At 33.0% G+C, this 21,363-nt stretch overlaps 1 protein-coding gene across 1 annotated transcript in view; it reads right to left on the bottom strand.

The window, feature by feature from the left end:
* Positions 1-21,363, bottom strand: part of LOC122808425 (V-set and immunoglobulin domain-containing protein 1-like) — a 538,071-nt gene that overhangs the window by 27,020 nt on the left and 489,688 nt on the right. Inside the window, exon 6 of the mRNA XM_044079387.1 lies at positions 1,367-1,420. Within this exon, the coding sequence (XP_043935322.1) occupies positions 1,367-1,420 (54 nt within the window). The remainder of the gene's footprint in view (positions 1-1,366; positions 1,421-21,363) is intronic.

Genomic DNA, 21,363 nt, shown 5'->3' with positions numbered 1-21,363 from the left:
ACTGGTCTGAATACAGTCTTGTGCCTCTATAAGGCTTGGTCAGATAAGAGGCTACTGCACTTTTCTCACAAAATTGAATAATGTGTTTGGTTAAGGTGCGGCAATGGCTTGCCTGAACTCAAGCCTCCCTTACACCCCCTGATGTGGGGAGCTTACTCTCACTCTCCCTCCAGATCCCAAACTTGTATATACCAACTAACTCAAACAAGGAAGAAATCAACCAAAACAATTAAATCACTGCTGGTGCAGTTTCTAAGTGTGTGCTGGCAGTGATTTATTATGGAAAACAGCATTTGGCTTTAAGCCATTTGTCTCTCTGTGTTCTACTGATGCTCAAACAATTTCACCTTGAGAATGTGTAGGGGAGACCATAAATTATGTTTAATCAGACATATAAATCTCATGCACTAGATTGTCAGGTTTTTTGAATTTGGAAAAATGTCTAGCTTCATATACTACATTTTAATATTCTACTAGTAAGCAAAAGGGTGATGATAGTAAAGAAAGAGGTAGAAGAAATGCTTTAGTTAATGCTATATGTATCACTAACCTATGATTCTCTGTCTGATTTAATGCACAGTTACAAAATCCATACTAATGAATATATTCAGGATTCCCCCAAGCAGCAAATATAACAAATGAGTTTGACAGACAGTGGGCCAGATTCCAAGAGAGTTGCTCTAAGAGATGTCTGCCCTGATTTTGAAAGAGGTGCTCTCAGTGTAAGTGACTGACTTCAGTATAAGGCTTGTCTACAAGCAGCATACATCAGGGGCCAGATTCTAAAAGACCTGCTCTTAATGCAGGTGGTCAATTATACTGAGAGCAAGTGTTTTGGAATCGGGCCTGATATGTTGATACAATGTAAAGGACCATGTTATTATTATTGTTTACTTTTACCATTTGCTAGGAAATTACTGCTTAGCTGCAACAGAATTTTACATGCTTGACATCTGGCTAATAAAGTATAATAATAATAATTTTATTCAACCAGCTATCATGAATATTATGGAAATATTTCTAAAGTTTTAAGGCAAGTGATAGAGATTTAACCTATTTTGTTAAATATTTCAGCAGTTTGTTACATCGGAATTGGAAATGTCTACAAGAGTCAAAGTCACAGCATTTCAAACATTGTTTTCCTTAGCTCCACAACTTCTTGCCTATCATTTGTTCCTGCAACGCACTGATGAATGATGCATTGATTCTAGTTATGTTGTTCAGAATGAGTGCAGTGTTGCTTAGTTTTTCCTATACTCACTTTCTTGTGATACATCATTTCTGTTGCAACTTAAATATTTGTACTGGTGCATCTCATATACAGTACTTACAATGAAAACACTGTGAAAATATACTCCATATTTACCTTTGGGTGAGACTTTTTCTTTATTGACTATTGCATAAACATCTGCAGGTGCTCCTGTAAAATACAATGTCCTTTACACATTTTTTTACTTCAAGTGATCTTATCTTAGAACAAATTACATCAATGGTGTTCTTTTTGTCGTTCTTTATTATAAGTTTATATATCATTAACACCTATGTGGTGTGGAATATCACCCCACCAGCAGCCTACAAATGTCTTGCATCGCAGAGCATTTTTTAAAAATAAAATTTAAAGCATAATATAAACAAATGTAAATATTTTTTGACCAATTAACTATTAAAGTTGTACAAACTGCAATGCTGTCAGTAGGATGCATTCTTTACAGTGATAATAGTGCACTCATGCATATTATAATGCACATAAACCCAAAATTGTATTTTTGTTAAACTTTCACAATTTGTCATATCTTGGAAATTGTACTACTTTAGAAATATCTTGTTAGAACATTTTTGTTAAATAGACATAGGGTTTCACATGACTACAAGAAATTCCTCTGTGAGTGCATGTTTATTGAGATATTTACAGAAATATGAAAACATGTGTTTGATTGTATAATTAGCAATATACATAACACTGAATATTTTAAAGATGTGCAACTTAATTGCACAAATATCAAAGGCAGTTTTCTTCAAGAACTTCTGAAGTTTCACCTGATGTCTTGCATCAGTTTGTAAGTCACTTGTTTTTTGAAATATTAAGTACATAGGGATATCTTGTTTATTTTCTTATTTTACTAACAAATAGCTTGCAATATCTTTGGTATAAAACAGACATTGATAGGTTCATTAATTAGTACTAGGCTAACTGTCTTTGTGGGCCATTTTCAGCCTAGCCAATTACCCCGTGTGAGAATCAAACCCTGCACCTTATGTTTGTAAGGTTTAACCATTATGCCAACCTCTTCCCTGTCTGTCTCCAAGGCATTTCACATCATACCCCTGAATAACATGTAGGGCTATCAGGTATGAAAATATGATCATAAGCAGAAAAATATGAATATGTGACCAATTAAATGTTTAATTTTTCAACTGCAATACATCCCAGATTAACAATCTTAGTGTCAATTTGTTAATAAATCTTTTTACTTTTTAATACTGCCTATTAATAGCAGATGAGTCACTTGGTTAGAGAAACTAGGCCTCTAAAAAAGATGTGGATGCCATAAGGGACTACTGGTTTAAAATGGAAGTATACAAAAATGGTGCTTTAAGCTTGAGTGAAATATACACTCACTTAAAAATAATAAAAAATACAGTATTTTACTTGTCATAGTTCATTACTTCTATGCAGCTGCAGCAAGAGATAAACCTTGTTTAATTACTAATGGGTGTTATAACTGATAATGTACATGGTTTTATCCCTGCAGACCACTAACCACAAAAACAGGATATGCAGCAAGATATATTTATTTTATAATTGTTACAGATATTTTGTGTGTGTAGTTTTAATACAGCATTCAATGAAAATATACTAATTTGTAGTATTAAGTACTGTCAAAGAAATTCTTAATTTAGTGAGATTTAAAAATTAATTTACAAATGTAGAAATTGAACAAATTCTTTAAGGTCTGGTACATAAAACATTGAGCACATTTAACTGTATGGTACTGATAGCGATGTAGCAAAATGGCAAACAATGCATTTTAATGATTATAGTTACAGAATGGTTAGACTGGGTTAATTATTTAATCTTGTTAGTTTTCATTATCTGTCATTCTGCAGCATTTTACACAAAGAAAACTATTTTTCTAAAGGTGAAACATTGCTGGAGATTGTTGCTTACACTGTGCATGTATGTGTTTCTTGGATGAGTTGTGTATAGACTGACAGCTGTTACAGAGAATTAAGGCTGCGAGAACTGTAGCTCATGTGGTACAGTGTTTAAATCCCTCCACCCACATTTGCCTAGTGTGTGACATTGAGCAAGTCACTTAACCTGAAGTGGGATCTGTTTGTATGTATATGTGAAACTACTACTTTGTTTAATATATATTTTAAAGTTTATGCAGGGTATCTGCCTATTAACTGGGAATGAATTAAATTGTTTTTTAACTCTTTTCTTGAATCATCACTTGTGACATAGGCAGACTTACATTTATATAACAGCTATCAAACCATATTAACAGGTTCACATTTACAAACATGTGTCACATACATTGTTATGTATCCTATAATTATGGCAACATTCCATAAATTATTACATTTCTGCCTTCTGTGAAACCTCATTCATCCTCTAAAACATTTTTCTGCATGTATTGTTCCCAAACATTCTATTTATTTTTCTCTGCAATTTACTGCTACCCTCTTCTAAAGATCCCACCTGTTCTTTTATCTCAGTTAAAATATTCACTACTTCAATTATAGTTGGTTTAGAATTTGATTCCCATTTTCCAGTAACTGTTTTTTGGGGGTTCATATTATGTTATCGAACTGTTAAAAGTTTGAATGTCATATGGTCGAACCCATATGATCGAACTTTTAACAGTTTGAAATGCTAAACAAAAAAAAAAACCACAACAGAAAAAATCTACCTGACTGTTTTAAGCAGGGGGGGCAAGCCACCCTGCACCCCCACCCCCCACTCATAAAATATACCAACTCTAAGATCGCACTACAGTGCAGAAAAGGGAATTCTTCCCATTCCACACTGTATGGAGCTCTCCATTGAAATATTTCAACTGTTAAAAGTTCGATCATATGGGTTCAACCATATGACGTACAAACGTTTAACAATTTGATAATGTAATATACACCTGTTTTTTGGCAGCCACCAGAATTAAACTTAACAAGGCCTTACTATGCCTAGGCAATTCAGATCCTATATCCCAGTTCAAAAAATCATTTCCTTAGTTACATTCATTTCCAGACAGAGAACTCTGTAGAGAATTTTTAAAGTCAACTCATTAAACTTCCAGAACAGATTTCTCCAGTTACCTTTTTCTTTACCATCATATCTCCAATATTTGCCATCTACCACAGGAAAAAAATATTCAGAGTCTGCTTGGGGTATAAAAGTATCTTTACAAATACTTTTAGGCAAAAATCCGAAATCTTCTAGACTTCGCTGTATATTTGGGAGCCATACATTTGTCCTTCCATTGATCTTTGTGAACTGCATATCTTCTGATTCACTTCTATTGTTATCATGCAAAATTTTATATGTCCTCCTAATTATCCTTCTTTGTAATAACAGCTTTTGCTCTACATTCAGTTAGAAACTCAACTAATACACATCTTTCATTTAGGATTCCCCATCCCTTTCTCTCTAGGTATACTCTGATATCAGTCAGTGATAGGAAAGGTAATCCCTAGTCTGCAATCCAAATGCTTTCTTGGCCTCTTCCCATTCTGTTACTTTTCCATCTCTAATTATTTGCTCCAATTACCTAGGTTCCTTTCCCAGCTTTCTCCACTAAATTCCAACCCCCTATGCACCTCTAATTGCAGTCATCCCTGTCATCAGAATCTCCTTTCTCTGTTTCTGTGTTGGCTTAGCTCTTAGTATACTTTCTGGTACTTTATGAATATAATAACCTGTATGACTGTTGTTTCTCTCCTTAAGGATCTGTGTCCAAAATTCCATGTTTTCTTTATTTCTTGAATTATTCCCCCCACTTCATCACCATTCCTTTCATCTTTGAATTATAGCTTTCTGCTTGTGTTGTGCAAGAGCCTTAACTGTGTAGCTCAAAATATCCCTTCAAATCAGGTATTCCTAAACCTTCTTGTTTTGTTGGGTGCACTGGCTTATCCCACTTGACTCTTGCCCTCTTCCCCTCCCAAATAAAATCCATCAACTCTATTAATTGCCGCCCACAACTTCTCCTTTAATGGATACAAATATACCTGGCCCATGTATAAAACTATAGGTACTAAAAACAGTTCTACTGCTTGTATTTAGATGCCAGTATCTATTAGCAAAAGCTTCCAGTTTCTCAGTTTTTTTATTATCTTTTCTTTAGCCTCTTCCCCTATATCCTTAACTGTCATAACCAAATCCTTTTTAATCCAGTCTCCAAAATACTTCATTTTATAGTGTCCCCATAAATATGGTTATTGCTGGACCAGTTCATATGTCGGTACTGAGTTTATAGCTATAACTTTTGTTTTATCTTCATTAATTTTATATATCGAAAAAACCTGGAACTGTCTCAGAAAATCCCACTGGGCCAAGATGTATATAATCTGAAACAGCTTTTTTATGTGTATCATTATTTGGGCATGTTCCTGTGAAATATAATTTTCTTAAGTCTAGCCCAGCTATTGTACATTGGGGAATAATATGTAAATACTTTCCGAGTTCCTGCTACTGAATTCACATCTTTCATACCAAATATTTTTATACATTTCTTCAGAAACCTTCCCTCTTGTTATATCTTCCCTTCTAGGCCTCCCAGATAAATCCTCGTTGCTGCAAATCAAATTCCATTTCCAACTTTTAAGTAATATTCCCTTTTGAAAACTTATTATTTTTCCCATTGATAAAGCTCCAAAATAACAGTTTAAGGTGGAATATCAATACCTACCAGTGTAATTCTCATCCCTTGCCAGTAGCCCCTTACTACTGCTAATTTGCCATTGATCTATTTTCTTTTTTTTTCTATCTCTAATTAAGCTCCTCTAGCAATTAATATAAGTACTCCATTTTCCTTTGTCCCTGGTATTCTGCAGCATATAATCCTTAAAGTCTTTATCAAAGTTGCATCTTTGTTTCTTTCCAAATGTGTCTCCTGTAGCACTGCTACTTGCACTCTGCATTTCTCAATATAATTAAGTATTCTTTTTTCTGTTTGCCTATAGCTGTGAGATCATTTACATTCCATGATAATATGGAAAGTGTCACCATTATGGTAAGAAGTCATTATTCCCAACTATTATACATGGCAGATTTTTAAATGTCTAATTCCAGCTTTTGTGACATATACACCCATTAATGTTTGGCAGGTTAATCCTTTATATACATAGTTCTCTTACACTGAAACCTATGTCACATTTTACAAGACTTTACTTATAAACCCCCTAACACACCCCAGAACATACACAGAACATATTAACTTATCACAAACACACATAACTATATTCTTCTTCAAATAATGAGGTTTAACCCTCCTAATAGGAATATATGTGCCAAATAGACACTGCTAACATAGGCCCTAGTTAACCTGATATTGGGGTTATTTTACTAAGACACATGTTATTGCTTGTGTTTTTACTTACACTAATCGGTGTTTGTTCTTTTTTTATCTTTATTCCCCCCTCCTCATATGTGAAAACTAGTGCATTCTTTTAGAAATAATTAATTTCTGGCCTTGAATAAACCAGTGTTCTGTCTATTATTGCTCTATTTTTAGTTTGCCTCCATGGAAAAAAGAAAAAAGATATTTTTCTGTTGCAGCCTAAAAGACAAGTTAAAACATTTATTGGGAAAGGAATATGTCTCATTATATTCAGTGCTCTCATAGTTTCTTGCTCATACTAAAAAATTAATAGATTAAGCCAAGGGTGATGATACAGACATTCACCTATGCCAAAATAAAATAAACTATATCAACTGTACATACATTATGATGTGTGCACTCTTACATCCTATCTCCCACCTCAATAACCCAAAATTACAGTCTATTAAATTAAACACTCTTGTCTAGCTTTTGTTCTCTTTTTGGAATGCAATGCCAGCATTTCTTAATACCAAAAAGAAGAAAGAAAGTGTAAAGGAAGAAAGTAAAGGTATCTGTTGATTTTAATAACTTTATTTCATATGGATTCTATTGTCTTGAGGAGTGAGTGAGGAAAATTCAAAATCTCCTCTGTATTTCAGCTTCATCACATGTAGTGATAGTTTCCTGAGGTGAACAAACTGGGTAAACTGCTTCTGTAGATGTGCTACTTGAAAGCAAAGGGAAAAGCAAAATCCAAGTTCTGCAATCTGCACATCAATCTACACCAAATTTAATTAACATGGCATTTAAGTGGTAAATGTTTTGCAATTCTGAGCAAGTTACATGGATGGCTCTTGTTTGGCACCACAGTCACATCCTTTACTAATGGAGTTGTAGTTTCTAGAAAGAGCACTGATAGTTTTCATTATCAAGAGGCATAAAAACATAGATATAAGAAGCGATGAAAGAAGCATACTCTTGTGCTCCTTAATGTGTTGTTTAAATGCTGGACTAGAGTCAAGCTGCATTTCTTTAGTTAAGGTTGATGTTTCAGCCATTCTTTCAGGGAGATATACTGGTACTTTGAATATTTTTAATGTATTCACTAATATTTTGGTAAGTAAGTTCAAATATCATATACCATTTTGTAAGTTTTCATGACTAGGTGCATACAGTCTATCCATGCAGCTAATGCAACAAAGACTTTTTTTAGGCCATACATTTGGATTGGTGCCAGGCTGGCAGATTTCCATATCATCATAATGTAGTCTGTTTGTACTGGGCACTATTTTGACCAGTGCATCAAAGAAAATTGAAAACAGTAGCTGACCCGGACTCTGTTGTACAACTGTTAGAATTTTAAAGACAGCTGTGAGACCATCCTGTGCTTATTTCAAAAGATGTAATGCTTAGGCACTCACTGAACCAGTTTAATGGAATACATACTTCATAAGCAGAAATATTTGGAGATTAGCAGTTAACTCTGTCAAAGTCATTTAAAAAATAAAGATAAAATACGTTAGTTATCCTTTGCATATGAAGGTGTATGTCACATATGTATGTAAGCAGAAAGCAATGTCAGTACTTTTACAAGGAATTCTGCTTGCTGTTAGGAATTTAGTACATTTTACTAAGCCTCGTAAGTGCTGAGTATTCTCTTCTAGTAGTTGAGATATCATGAGGAGTGATGGGACTTCACAACCATATGTGGATAACATTTCCATAAATATTGTGTTCCAGAGTTCCTTTTTCCACAGTACAAGGGGAAACTGACCTACAGAGATGAACAGGTTGCATATATGTGCATCTGATATATAATCTGCTATCCTGAGTCAACACAAACTGTATATTATTTTTATTGGACAATAGTTTACTTACTGGTTTATGTACATCATATAAAAATATTTGTTTGATGTATGCTAGTGGCTCCATTAAGTATAGTAGATGATATGGTTGGGAGTGACAGACATGTCATATTTACTATCGCTATGGGATTTGAACATAATGATTGGATTGTACTGTGCACTGACTTGCTCATGGTTCACTTTCTTCAACCATGTTATTCTTGAACAGGAACTAGTTAACATGGGGGGGTTAAGTGTTCAGGTAAAAAATCTAGTATCATTCAACAGCTGTACCTTTGTTCATTACTTTTTTATTAGTTTACAGTTTTTTTCTGAATTATAAAACACAAATTCATCAAGACTAAACAGTTAGTAAACATTTTAATAAATGTATATATGTAAACTCAGGTGATCAAAACAGGTAACCAAAAATTAATCTGACAATCTTGCACATTTAGTAAAAAAAATCCATGAAATAAATTAAATTTGGTAGTAACTCCATTTAGAAGTAATGCTTTCTAAAACTTCACCTATCATAACAATGTATCTATTCTTGTATACCTGCTTGATAAATGCCACTGTAATCTTCAGCTTGCCATATTGTCAAACCATTTCTCTTCACTCAGAATCATGCACCACAACCATGCTTTACCAATACCTGAATAGTTTTACTAGCAACTCTCAGCCATATACATTGTTTTGTAAAACTGCTTGCCACCCTACCGCTATGCTTCAAATATAAACTTTTTTTCCTCAAAATGTTTTTATTTTTCAAATACATTTGAATGAATTCCGTAGTATTTATAAATAACTTCTTAAATAACTATGTACACTATTTACATTAGCCTGACACTACAACATATCTTAATATATACAGTTACTTTATAAGTATGTCCAATCCATTATCAAAGTGTTTGATCAATTATTGTATAGTGTCAATCAATGATAAGACTTTCCCCAAGGGTTGTTGATAAATGGCTTTAGATAAATTCTTAGTTCTTTCATTTTAATTTCCAATAATGCTATGGTCTTCAGTAGGTTTTAGAAGTCTTCCAAAGTTGGTATTATGTTTGTATTCCATCTTTTTGTATATACTTCCTTGAAATTGCAAGTATAGTCCATACTAGATACATGTTTGACCTATTCAAATGACGACCTTCATTCACATTTAATAATACAAGAGCTTTAGTTAAATAAAATGATTCATTAAATAAAGCTTGTAGAAAGTTATTAATACCATTCCAAAATGGCTTAATTTTAATACAAACAAAGAAAATGTGGTTCCAATCAGCATTGTGTACTTGCTCACATCTCCAACATATTCCTTTTATGGAAGAACTAATTTTACTGATTCTGTCTGGGGTTAAGAATGCTCTGTGCAAGCATTTCCAATTAAAAAGTTTCCAGTATTGTGTAAAGGATGTATATTTTATTGATAATAAGATATTTGTTTTAATATCTTCAGTAAACTGTATTGAATATCCTTTTGTTATATATTTCTATTATGAGGTTTTGGGTATTGTTTTATAGTTTATCAATATTTTGTAAAATTTTGAAATACTGTTTCCCATGTCAAAGTCATTATATATTATTCCATATATGTATTTTGCAAATTTAGGTATTTCTTTAAATGAAGAATTGTTAATGATTCTACTTAAATCTTGAGAATATGAAAGAATACACTGTAAAGTTAGCCAGTCCTGTTGTGGAATTTTGTATGTTGTTTTTTTTACTTACATATCTAAAACTTTTAGTTCTTTGATACATTGGAGCCAACAAACAAATCATTTCTGTTCCCAGGAATTAATAATTTCTCTATATATTTTATGTGGAAAGTTCTTTGTGACTATAAATGGTGTTAAAATATCAAACCAGATTTTTAAATCTATATTTGCATTAATAATTTTCCTAAAAAAGTCAATGTAATAATTAATCATAAGAGTTTTAGAGGGTTTAGTTATGTTATATTGCATACTAATACATAATATATGACATGGCAAATAGTTTTCATCTGTTATTTCATCTATTTGAATTTTCATTTATTGATATTACAGTTAGTAATTATTTCCAATTTGTACAGTAATTTGGACTTATCCAATCTGAGATTGTTTTAGATACTGACTTTTATATATGTTTCTATATCAGAAAAGTTTAATCCTCCCTATTTCCATGGTCTGATATGATGTATTAAAGCTATTCTGTTTCTTTTGGGAAACCATACAAAGTTTATTAGGCATGAATTTATTTCATTAAGTATATTCCTTTCTGGTAACAGTTGTATTGCCAAGGCTATATATATAGGTATATATAGGCTATATATATATATATATATATATATATATATATATATATATATATATATATATATAGATAGTAAAAGCATTTTTATTAATTGTAGTCTATCTTCAAATGTTAATATTATTTTGTTCCATTTTTCCCCACAGAGATTTTAATTGCATTGATGATATTATTGTAGTTTTTTTAGACTAATTCATTATTATCCTTGCATAAATCATAATAATTCCTAGATATTTTAAAGTAGATTCTTGTTTCCCTATGATGTGGTCCCCCTTAGTCTGCAGTTCTTTTTTTTATTTAAAAATAAAAAAAAAAATATTTTGATTTATTGAAGTGGAGTCCTGAAGTCATGTGAAATTTGTCAATTAATATATCTAATGCTTCTAATGTATCTTTTGTATTAGATAATTTTAGTAATATGTCATCAGCAAATAGCATTACTTTAGAATTGTATTGTTCATAAACATCTATTCCTTTTATTTTTATATTGTTACAAATTGAATCTGCCAATATTTCAATAGCCAGAGCAAATAGAATTGGTGATATGGGACATCCTTGTTTAGTGCCTTTTGTTATATGTATAGATTCAGAGGTAAAAGGACCTAACTTGACATATGCTAAATTATTTGTATATATATTCTTTAGGAGATGAACAAAGGATGCAGGAAATTCAAAAAGCATTAGGATTTTGAATAAACAGTCCCAATGTAGGAAAACAGAGGCTTTCTCTATATCTAAGCCAATTATGAGTGTTTCTTTATTTTCTTTATTAACATAATCTATAAGAGAAATTATCCTTTTAGTATTGTCGTATGTGTGTCTATGACATATAAATCTAGTTTGATCATTATTTATTGTTTTGGACAGTGGTATTTTCATTCTGTTAGTTAATATTGTCATAAATATCTTATAGTCATTATTTAATAATAAGATAGGTTTACATGAGGTACAGAAGTTTGGGGATTTGTTTTCCTTTAGGATTGGTGTGATTAAGGAATATCTCCAAGAGGGGTTATTAAAGCTTGTAACTGAATTCTAATAGAGTTTTATGGAAGAGGGGTAGTATCTTTGAAGGAAAAGGTTTATATATTTCCATAATTATGCCATCTATACCTGGAGCTTTATTAGTTTTACCCTCTTTTATTGTATTTGTAATTTCTTTGTAGGATATGGGTGGTTGCAGATTTAGTTTCAATTTTTCTAGTATTTTTTATATCAGAACATTTTTCATCTAGATTTAATTGATCAATATGTATATTTTCTTTTTGGAAATGTTCCATATAGTGATTTCTATAGGCATCGAGAATGTCACCTACATCTGAGACATTTTTCCCTTTCTTTTCATGGAAAATACTTTTAATGTTATTAGCTTTTGCTTGTATTTTGATTCTTGTGGATAAATTATGTAGCTATTTGGGAGAAGAGGCCAAATTATTAATTTTTAGTTTTTCTAAAGCTAAACTAGTTTTATGTGTTAGAATTTCATTGTATTTATTGTTTAATACTTCTACTTTCTTTTATCTCCAAATGATTTTGATTTTTTTTCAGCTTTTACTGACAAAAGTTTGGATTGTAGCTCTAATAATTCAGAATCCCATTCTCTGATTTTTTTATACCAAGTTAGGGTTTTACCATATATGTAACTTTTCTGTGGTGTAATTAATGTCTAAGAAGAACTGTAGTTTAGATAATAACCAGGGTTTGAACTCTTTAATTTTAGTTATATATGCTGGAATTCTGGAGTTAAAGATTAATGGTTTGTACCATTTTTTGAAGTTTAGTATCAATGAACTGTGGTCTGAAAAGGGATAGGGAGTGATTGAGAAATTAATGATTTTAGAGTTTAAGTCATGGGCAGCAAATATTTTATCTATTCTAATTTGAGTACCAAATCTGTGATCTTGATGGGAAAACAACAAAGATTTATCTTCTTTAAATTTAAAAGCATCTACAAAATGAAATGATTCTACCCACTTGCTTAAAGCTTTTGATACAGCAAATGTACGCAGTGGTCTTTTATTTGTAGTTTCAGAAATATCAAATATACAGTTGAAATCTCCTCCTAATATCAAGTTGCCTTTATAATTACTGGAAATGAAATCCAAGTGATTTTTAACAGTTCTTGTTCCAATACCTGGGAATCTGTATAGATTGGCTCGGGTCCATATTATGTTATTATATTTAACTATTACTAATGCCATAAGGCCTTCTTTATCTTCATACTATGATTTCTGGGTTAAACACATTTGTTTTCCATAAAACTGTTACCTCTTTTGTGTTTGTCTTATAAGTGGATTGTGCCAATATCATATATTCCATAGGATTCCATTTGTAATTGTCATTTGTTTTGAAATGCGTTTCTTGAAGGAAGACATTTTGTGCATTGTTCAGTTTTAAATATTTCAGTACATTTGATCTCTTGCTAGGATTGTTTAAGCCATTAGTATTTAAAGATAATAAAGTTAAATCCATCCTAGGTTATTTAGACTATGTATTTTTTGTTTTACTGTGACTATTAAACATTTTCCTCTGATAACTATAAAGTGTATGTTTGAGCTTTTAAAGGAAATTATCAGTTTTATACTTTGAATGTTTACCAATAAAGTAGTGTTTTGGTCAGGCATACTAAAAATGTTTTTGTGAAATAAATTTAAATTAATAAATGTTAACAAAACTAATATCCGCACGAGCCATGGAATGAAAATCATTCCTAATTTGATGGATAAACCTAAGGCCATCCGATTATCACTCATACCTTGACAATCTAGAACATCCGAGCTCCATAAATTGAATTATCATATGGAGAATATTTGTAATAGGAATAAGCAATATTTATATTATTTTGAACAGATATAGTACTATTGTAGATTACACAGATTTCTAATACAGTATAAATGTCTAGTTATTGTATAAACAAATAATATTTACATGAAAGACAGATGACAAGCAATTCAGTCATAGTAAAGTAGGCTGCATCATATATAAAACCTCAGTAAAAGATTATAGCACACAGTTATTTAACATAGTCACCCTTATTGATGAAGTCTTTCAAAATTTATTACTTAATATAAATAGATGTTAATATGTATAACTAATGTTTATAATACAATGTATTTTACTGGATATATCAGAAGTTATATTTCATTGTTTGTCAGCATTTAAGTAATCACTTTGTTTGTTGCTAACTTACCTAAAGCATCAAGTTTGTTTATGTGAACACTGATGAAAGTTAGTGCATTTTAGTTATCAGTGCATCCCTCTTCCCCCAATTCCTACACATAAGTATTTTCATATCTGTCATTTCCTATTATAAAATGAGTAAAATTATAGGTTAAAAACAACAAATTCACTTATTGTGATTAATGATTACAAGTTCCCTTTCCATATTCATAAATTGCCATTCTATGGCATATACTGAAAGTCATTAGATTTAAATGGCAACATTCTATTTTGTATAATCAGCAAAGGTTAAACTGAGTGATTATTGTCAATTTAATACTATTTGTTCAGAACGTGACTGTTACATTCTGTGACATTCCTAGTTCAGGCTTCTACTGTTTCCCTTAAATAACTTTGTCAGTTTGATATCGTATAAAACATTAGTTACCTTGGTAACAGTTTAAGTATTATGTATGGTCAAGATGGGTTACAAAACCACAATTCAAGTTAAAGCAATTACATGACTTGTTATGTACATTTACTTATATGAGAAAATCATCATGCTTCCCCCTGATGGTCAATATAGTGTATGTCATTTATGACAAGTTAAAGCAGTAGTGTTATCATACACAAGCCCATGTTATTAAACTGAGTGTCTATTGTCAATTTAATACTATTTAAAAATATGATTGTTACATTCTGTGACATTACAATTTCAGGCTTCTATTGTTTCTCTTGAACAACTTTGTAAGTTTGATACTTAAGTATTATATATGGTCAAGATGGGTTACAAAACTACAATTCAAGTTAAAGGAATTACATGATTTCTTATCCATATTTACTTATATAAGAAAATCATCATGCTTCCCCTTAATGTTCAATGTAGTGTATGTCATTTATGACAAGCTAAGACACTAGCCCATGTTATTAAATCCTGTCTTTATTATCTAAATTCAGCAGACTGCTTCATCTTATATGATGATTATATACTTTATGTCTAAATTTACTAAAATCATACATTACATAACTATTGTGTTTTTTTTTTTTTTTTTTGCTGTTGCATAGTTATTTGAGAGACCACGAGCTGTAATGCTTATTCTTATTATTAGCTCCTTCCTAGCATGTTTATGAAGTCCATAGACTTTAAATTATGAGACCTTTCTAGTTTCTTATTTGTTATAAGTATATTTTCATCCTTACATACACACATATCAGTACTTCAAGCATGGGCTACAATGCCCACCCAGTTTTGCCAGAATGCCATTCACTAGTTCATGTGGTGTGTTTCCAGGCTGTTCTTAAAATATCCAAACTAATATTTGTCCTGTTCCATTTTACCAGACTGTTCCATGCAATGACCACTCTGCCAATGAACCACTCAACACACCTTCCATTCCCACAGATATTTCCATGAAGGAAATCTGATGACTCTCTAGCACTTCCTGGCAACCCCAAACACCCCTAGAATCAGCTACCCCATATGCCCAACACGTCTGAGCAAGCTCACCTCCCATACCACTGTAAAGGGTACTGAAAAAGACCAAGTGCTCTTAGTGTTTCACAATAACTCAGACTTCCACTCTTATGTAAATCCTTAATGTGTTTGGACCAAAATACATTTTAAATATAAAATTGCGCTTATTATTTTATTTTTTTAATCAAGAATCAACTTATTGATCTAAATGAAGTGTTGGGAGACCATCAACATGTGTACATGTGGTTTAAAACAGCCCTTTTATTTTATATATATATATATATATATATATATATATATATATATATATATATATATATATATATATATATATATATAGGTAGGTACTAGGCTATTGGCCCTAGGACCCATACAAGCCTAGCCAAACAATGTACCCTGGCTTTCGCCACCCAAGAAAATTATTTTCCTGTGCCCCTGTCGAGCAGAGCCACAGAAGTGATCCCCAGGGTGAATTTCCCATTTCCCATCCAATCATCAAGATTTTTCTTGAAGAGTGCTAATGAGGAGCTCTGTTTGACATAGATAGGTAGTCTGTTCCAGAGTATGGGAAGTCTGTGGGACATGAATCTATCCCTCCAGCATGTTCTGTTTATTGTGGTGACAAGGTTAAGGTCCCTAGAGCATGTAGCTCGGAGGGATTGGGATTTCTTTAAGTGGAGCATGTCCAACAGCTCTGGGTTTGACATAGCTTTGTATGTTAGGCAGAGATCGCCCCTGAGTAGGCGATATGCGATGGAGTAAAGCTGTAGTTTTTTGAGACGGTCTGCATAGGGCATCTGTTTGAGGCCAGTAATCCTCTTTGTGAGGTATTTCTGTGGTCTTTCCAGTTGTTGTAGATGTCTTGTGAGGTACATACCAAAAGGGGAATTGTACTCTATAATGGGTCTAATGAGTGATGAGTAGAGGGGAACAATGACCTCTTTTTTCTGGATGAGAAGCCTTTTGTGATGAGATGAGCCATGTAGAAGGATTTCCTGACCACTGTGGCGATGTGATTATCAAAGGAGAGACTACTGTCCACCTGTGTCCCAAGGTCTCTTATTACATTTTCAGCATTAAGTAGACTACCAGCTATGTAGTAGTTCATGGGTACACAGTTTTTACCAAAGGGGATAACAATACACTTTTTGGCATTGAGCTTCATTTTTTTTTAAACCAAAAACTTCATTGCCGAGAATCATTTCAGAGGCTCCTCAGAGCCGTTAAGCATTATCGTCACTCTGTCTCCATTACCATACCAACCTGGGAGCATCTGTTTCTGTTAGTCTGTACTGCATACCAGAGGCTTGCAATTCACCTGAAGCAAAGCTTCACTTCACTGCAACTTCAAGCCTAAATTCCCTCCCTCTCCACGAGGCAGCAGCCAGGAAAAGAACAGAGATCAAACAGATAAAACAAAAAAAAACCTCCCAACAAGCCACCAAAACAAGAGAAAACACATTTTTCCAGCCTTCCCTCCACTCACTCAGCAGATGAATAAACACACTATTCTGTTTCAGAATATCCCAAATCACAGTTTTATCCATCCCCTTCCCCTGGATCCAGGCTAAAACACCAAGTGTCTCTTCCTAATACACAAGCATCAGTAAACCTTGATCACAAGCCACAACCCACAGCTTCCCGGAGATGAAAACGACAACATACAACAGCTGCCAGACACAGCTGCATCCACACACACCATGTCAGGCTTAATCAAGCAGCATTTGAAGCTATGATACCTGCCATAATTGATACTAACTATGTTTAGACAGAATAATGACATTTGTACTAGCTGCCAGACACAGCTGCATCCACACACACCATATCAGGTTTGATCAAACACCACTCGTAGCTGTGATACCTGCCATAATTGATATTAACTATATTTAGGCAGAATAATGATGACATTTGTACTAACAGCTTGCTACTATTACTTAACTAGGATATACACGGCATTTCTAAATCATACTTTAACTGAAGAAGGCATTAGTCTCCATGACAGCATTTTTTTTTCAAACACTCTACTGCCATATATTGTTAATTTGTTACATTTGAGTCTGAACTCTGATGAATGGTACCTTCTTGAATTAGTTAATTAATTACTTAAATTATTATAAGTAAAAACAATAAAAAATGAACAAGATAACTATTCATTGAGTTCAAGTAGGGAAATAGAAACTTCTATGTTTGTATTATATGTTGCTTTGTTTGGCTTATATATAATGTAAATAGTAACCCTACCTTTGTTTGTGAAGAATTATTGGACTCTTTGAACATTCTGAATAAATCATTACTGTTTCTCAGTTGTTTAAGAAGCCCTCTTTTTTTTAAATAAAAACAGATGACAAGTGATGTACCATATCAGTTGATACTTTGAGAGATGTCGTTGTAAGAGTTATTTTTTGGGACAGCTGTCTTGGAATCAGTTTTTGTTTCCTCTTTCTAGCATCAGTCCAATGATTTGTTTCTTTTATTCTTTTAAGAGTAGGGGCCACCCATTCCATTTCTTCTGGGATAGACACTATGTTGTTGTTTTTGATGAATATAGTAGCTTCTAAGTCATTAAAGGTTCTCATCTCATCTCATTGGCAAAAAAGTGTTTTTTTCTTGGCTGGAAAGGCCAGCTGTGCTTTAATGTTGTTTTGTTTCAACAGTTTTATTATTGGCCAGACGTTTTTCCTTTGTTCTAGTACTCTGGAGGAATAATCATTGTCAAACCTTATCAGACTTTGATTGTATTTTATGGGTGATTTTCTACAAGCAGATTTTAATATTAGTTTTGTTGTCCAGAAATGAAAGAAATTTTATAACTATGGAACTAGGTGGAGTATTTTTTGAGTTAGAAGCAGATTTCCTCAGTGCTCTATGCACCCTTTCAATTCCAAATGAAAGTCCCTTTTTCAAGTCTAAAACGTCAGGAATCCAGGTTGTTAAGAATGAAATAATGTCTTCTCCCTCAGTGTTTTCAGGCAGACCAAAGATCCTTATGTTGTTTCTCCTTTCCCTGTTTTCTAAGTCATCTATTTTGTTAAGCAGCCATGTATTTTGTTTAAGCAGAAATTCTTTTTGGAATTCTTCCTCTTTGAGTCTCCCTTCATTGTCATTTAGAGAAGTCTCTATATTTGTTATTTTTGTATGGTGTTGCTGTAATACTTCCTTAAGAGTATCAATCTGTTTTTGAGAATTTAATTTGAGGTTTTATAATTCATTTTTAAAGCCATCCATCTTCAAAGATAGTTCCTGTAAGGTAGATATCATCAACTGCAGTTCTTTTTTCAAAGCAGCATCTGGAGGAGAATTCCTTGAGTTGTTCATATTCAGTTACTCAATATATCTCCAAGTTACTTGACAGGAAAATTTTTGTATATCTCCACCAAAATTGATATTTATGAGTTTAGTAGTTCATGTATAGAGTTCTAACATTTTAAACTTGAAAATAATAAAATTTTCCTATATTATTATACTAGTTTATGGAGCTCTCAAAATTCACTGCTCTCAGTTGGCTATCTAAGCACCGCCCCCAAATATAAACTTTTTGAGAGCCATATAAAATTATCTCTCAACCTGCTTAATACCCCATCTCTTAACTATAATATTAACATTTTCTGCCCTACCAAATTCCTTCCCTCACATGTATTTCTTTTATCTATCTATCTATCTATCTATCTATCTATCTATCTATATATATATATATAGTTACACTTTGGAATCCCGAAATACTGAAATGTCAAACTTACAGCTGTGTGAAACTGCAGTATCCCGAAGCCGGAAATGTCGAAACCGCTGTTGTGATGGCGGGTTAGATAAGTGTTATTTTTTAAAGGGTTTGGGGTAGGGTTTGTGTGTATGTGAGTGTGTGGAGTTTGTAGTGGTGTGTTTTCTGTGTTTTGGTGGTTAGTGCAACCTCAGAGTTAGTATATATATATATATATATATATATATATATATATATATATATATATATATATAGCGGAGGTGTGGGGGCCCCCCACATGGAGGGTTGCAGGGGGGCGTGCCCCCTTGCTTCTAGCTAGGGTAGGTGTTTGTGTTTTTTTTTGTGTGTTTGTACATTTTGATTTAGTTTCTTGTAGTGTCAGGAGGTAGGTGTGTTTGTGTTTGTGTGGTGTAGTGTTTCACGTTTTTGACTTTCGCGGTTGTGGTGTTTCAGGTTTCTATGGTTTCGGTTTTATAGTCTTGAGATACTGAAATTTGAAATTTCAGTATTTCAAGAATATAAAGTGAATCTATACATGTATATATATATATATATATATATATATATATATATATATCTATATATCTATATATATATATCTATCTATATATATATATATATATATATATATATAGATCTAGGACACATGCTTAACTAGCATGTGTCCAAATCACAAAACATCGAACACACATACACGAAAGCGCTTAACATCAAAAAACGCTTCTGTGTATGTGTAGTTCAAACCCCCCACATGGGTGGCTGTGCCTCCAAACCCCCCTACTTTAATATTCTCACTCCGAGATCGCACTACAGTGGGGAAAAGGGAATTTTCCCTTACCCGCACTGTAGTCCGATCTATGAAACAGGCACAAATACACGGAAGCGCTTTTCGATGTTAAGCGCTTTCGTGTATGTGTGTTCGATGTTTTGTGATTCGGACATATGCTATCGAGCATGTGTCCATATCCCATAGATATATAGATATATATATATATATATATATATATATATATATATATATTTATACACACACACACACACACACACACACACACACACACACACACACATGCACACATATATATGGCAAACCCACTAATACAGCTCTTCAATTGCTCCATATTTAACATTTGCTAAATGCATAAGTGTCATTCATGCTGTAATAATCTCCATCACATCACATGAATGTAATCTGTTAGCAAATGTATGTGTGAATGTTAATGTATATTACTAAATGTTAGTTTAAAATGTTTGTAATTTGTTGAAGCTTTTCTCCCCAGGCCTCCATTGACATTTTTTGACTAAATCCAGTCAAACTAACCCCATAAACAAAAGAAAAATAAAACAAAAAAATGTTAAATTGCCTAAAGTTTAGGATAGTTGTTCATTGTAATGTACTTTAGGTACTGATAATTTAAAAAGGTTGGAATCAGTAGTCACCCAAGCAACTACATACATGCTGTTAGTTTTGCTTAACTGAATAGTTGTTGAGCTAAAGTATATACCTGATGTTAATCTTCATTCATTCCTTACTGATGGGTGTCGGTTCCATTCTCGGAAACAAGTCGGCTATTTTAACAAGCTTGCGCCAGCCAGAAAATACTCGAGCTAAGCCTTACCCACAGTGCACATCTCTACATTACCTCAGATCTTGTTTGCCACATCCTGAATCAAGACATGTCAGGCCAGCTCTCAGCCAAGTCTTTTCAAATTTTTCACTACTTAAATCTTGACTTGGTTTTCTTCATATATTTAATTAATCTGTTGTTAATTGCATATTATTTGCTTATCTGCATGTGCCCCTCTCTTTCTTTCCTTCTTTTACCAAGTTTGGTACTCTTTGTACCATTGTTGGTATAGGCCTTCCCTTACCTTTGAGGTAATTCCCAATACCATTGTTGGTATTCCCCTTTTTCCTTTCTCCTCTTTACTGTAATAAAAAAAAAGCTTTCTTCTATATTCTGTGTGTGTGTGTTTTGAACAATTTGTTAAAATTGTATTTTTGGTTGCAAATATGTCTGAGAAAAAGGGAGCAACTGGTTTCAAGCACTTTGACCAGTGTGACAGGAAAATGCCTAACGTGGACAACCATGTGTCCTGTGTCTACTGTCTCAGGGTGCCACACCTCTCTGTGAAACCCATTTGTGAGATATGTAAGGGATTTAGCACCCGCAGTTTGGTGGAACAGAAAAACAAGCATATGCTTAAAGGTCTCCTGAAATCTCCTTTCGCGGAGGCTATTTCTGAGTCTGAGGGCTCAACCCCTCCAAACAGAGAACATAAAAAAAGGAGTAAATTCGTACCCTCTTCTCCTCATGCCAGTGAATC

This window comes from Protopterus annectens, chromosome 8.part0 (assembly GCF_019279795.1).
Source record: "Protopterus annectens isolate FY-2018-M chromosome 8.part0, PAN1.0, whole genome shotgun sequence".
Taxonomy (NCBI): Eukaryota; Metazoa; Chordata; order Ceratodontiformes; family Protopteridae; genus Protopterus; species Protopterus annectens.
This window is presented reverse-complemented; position numbering and strand designations above follow the sequence as displayed.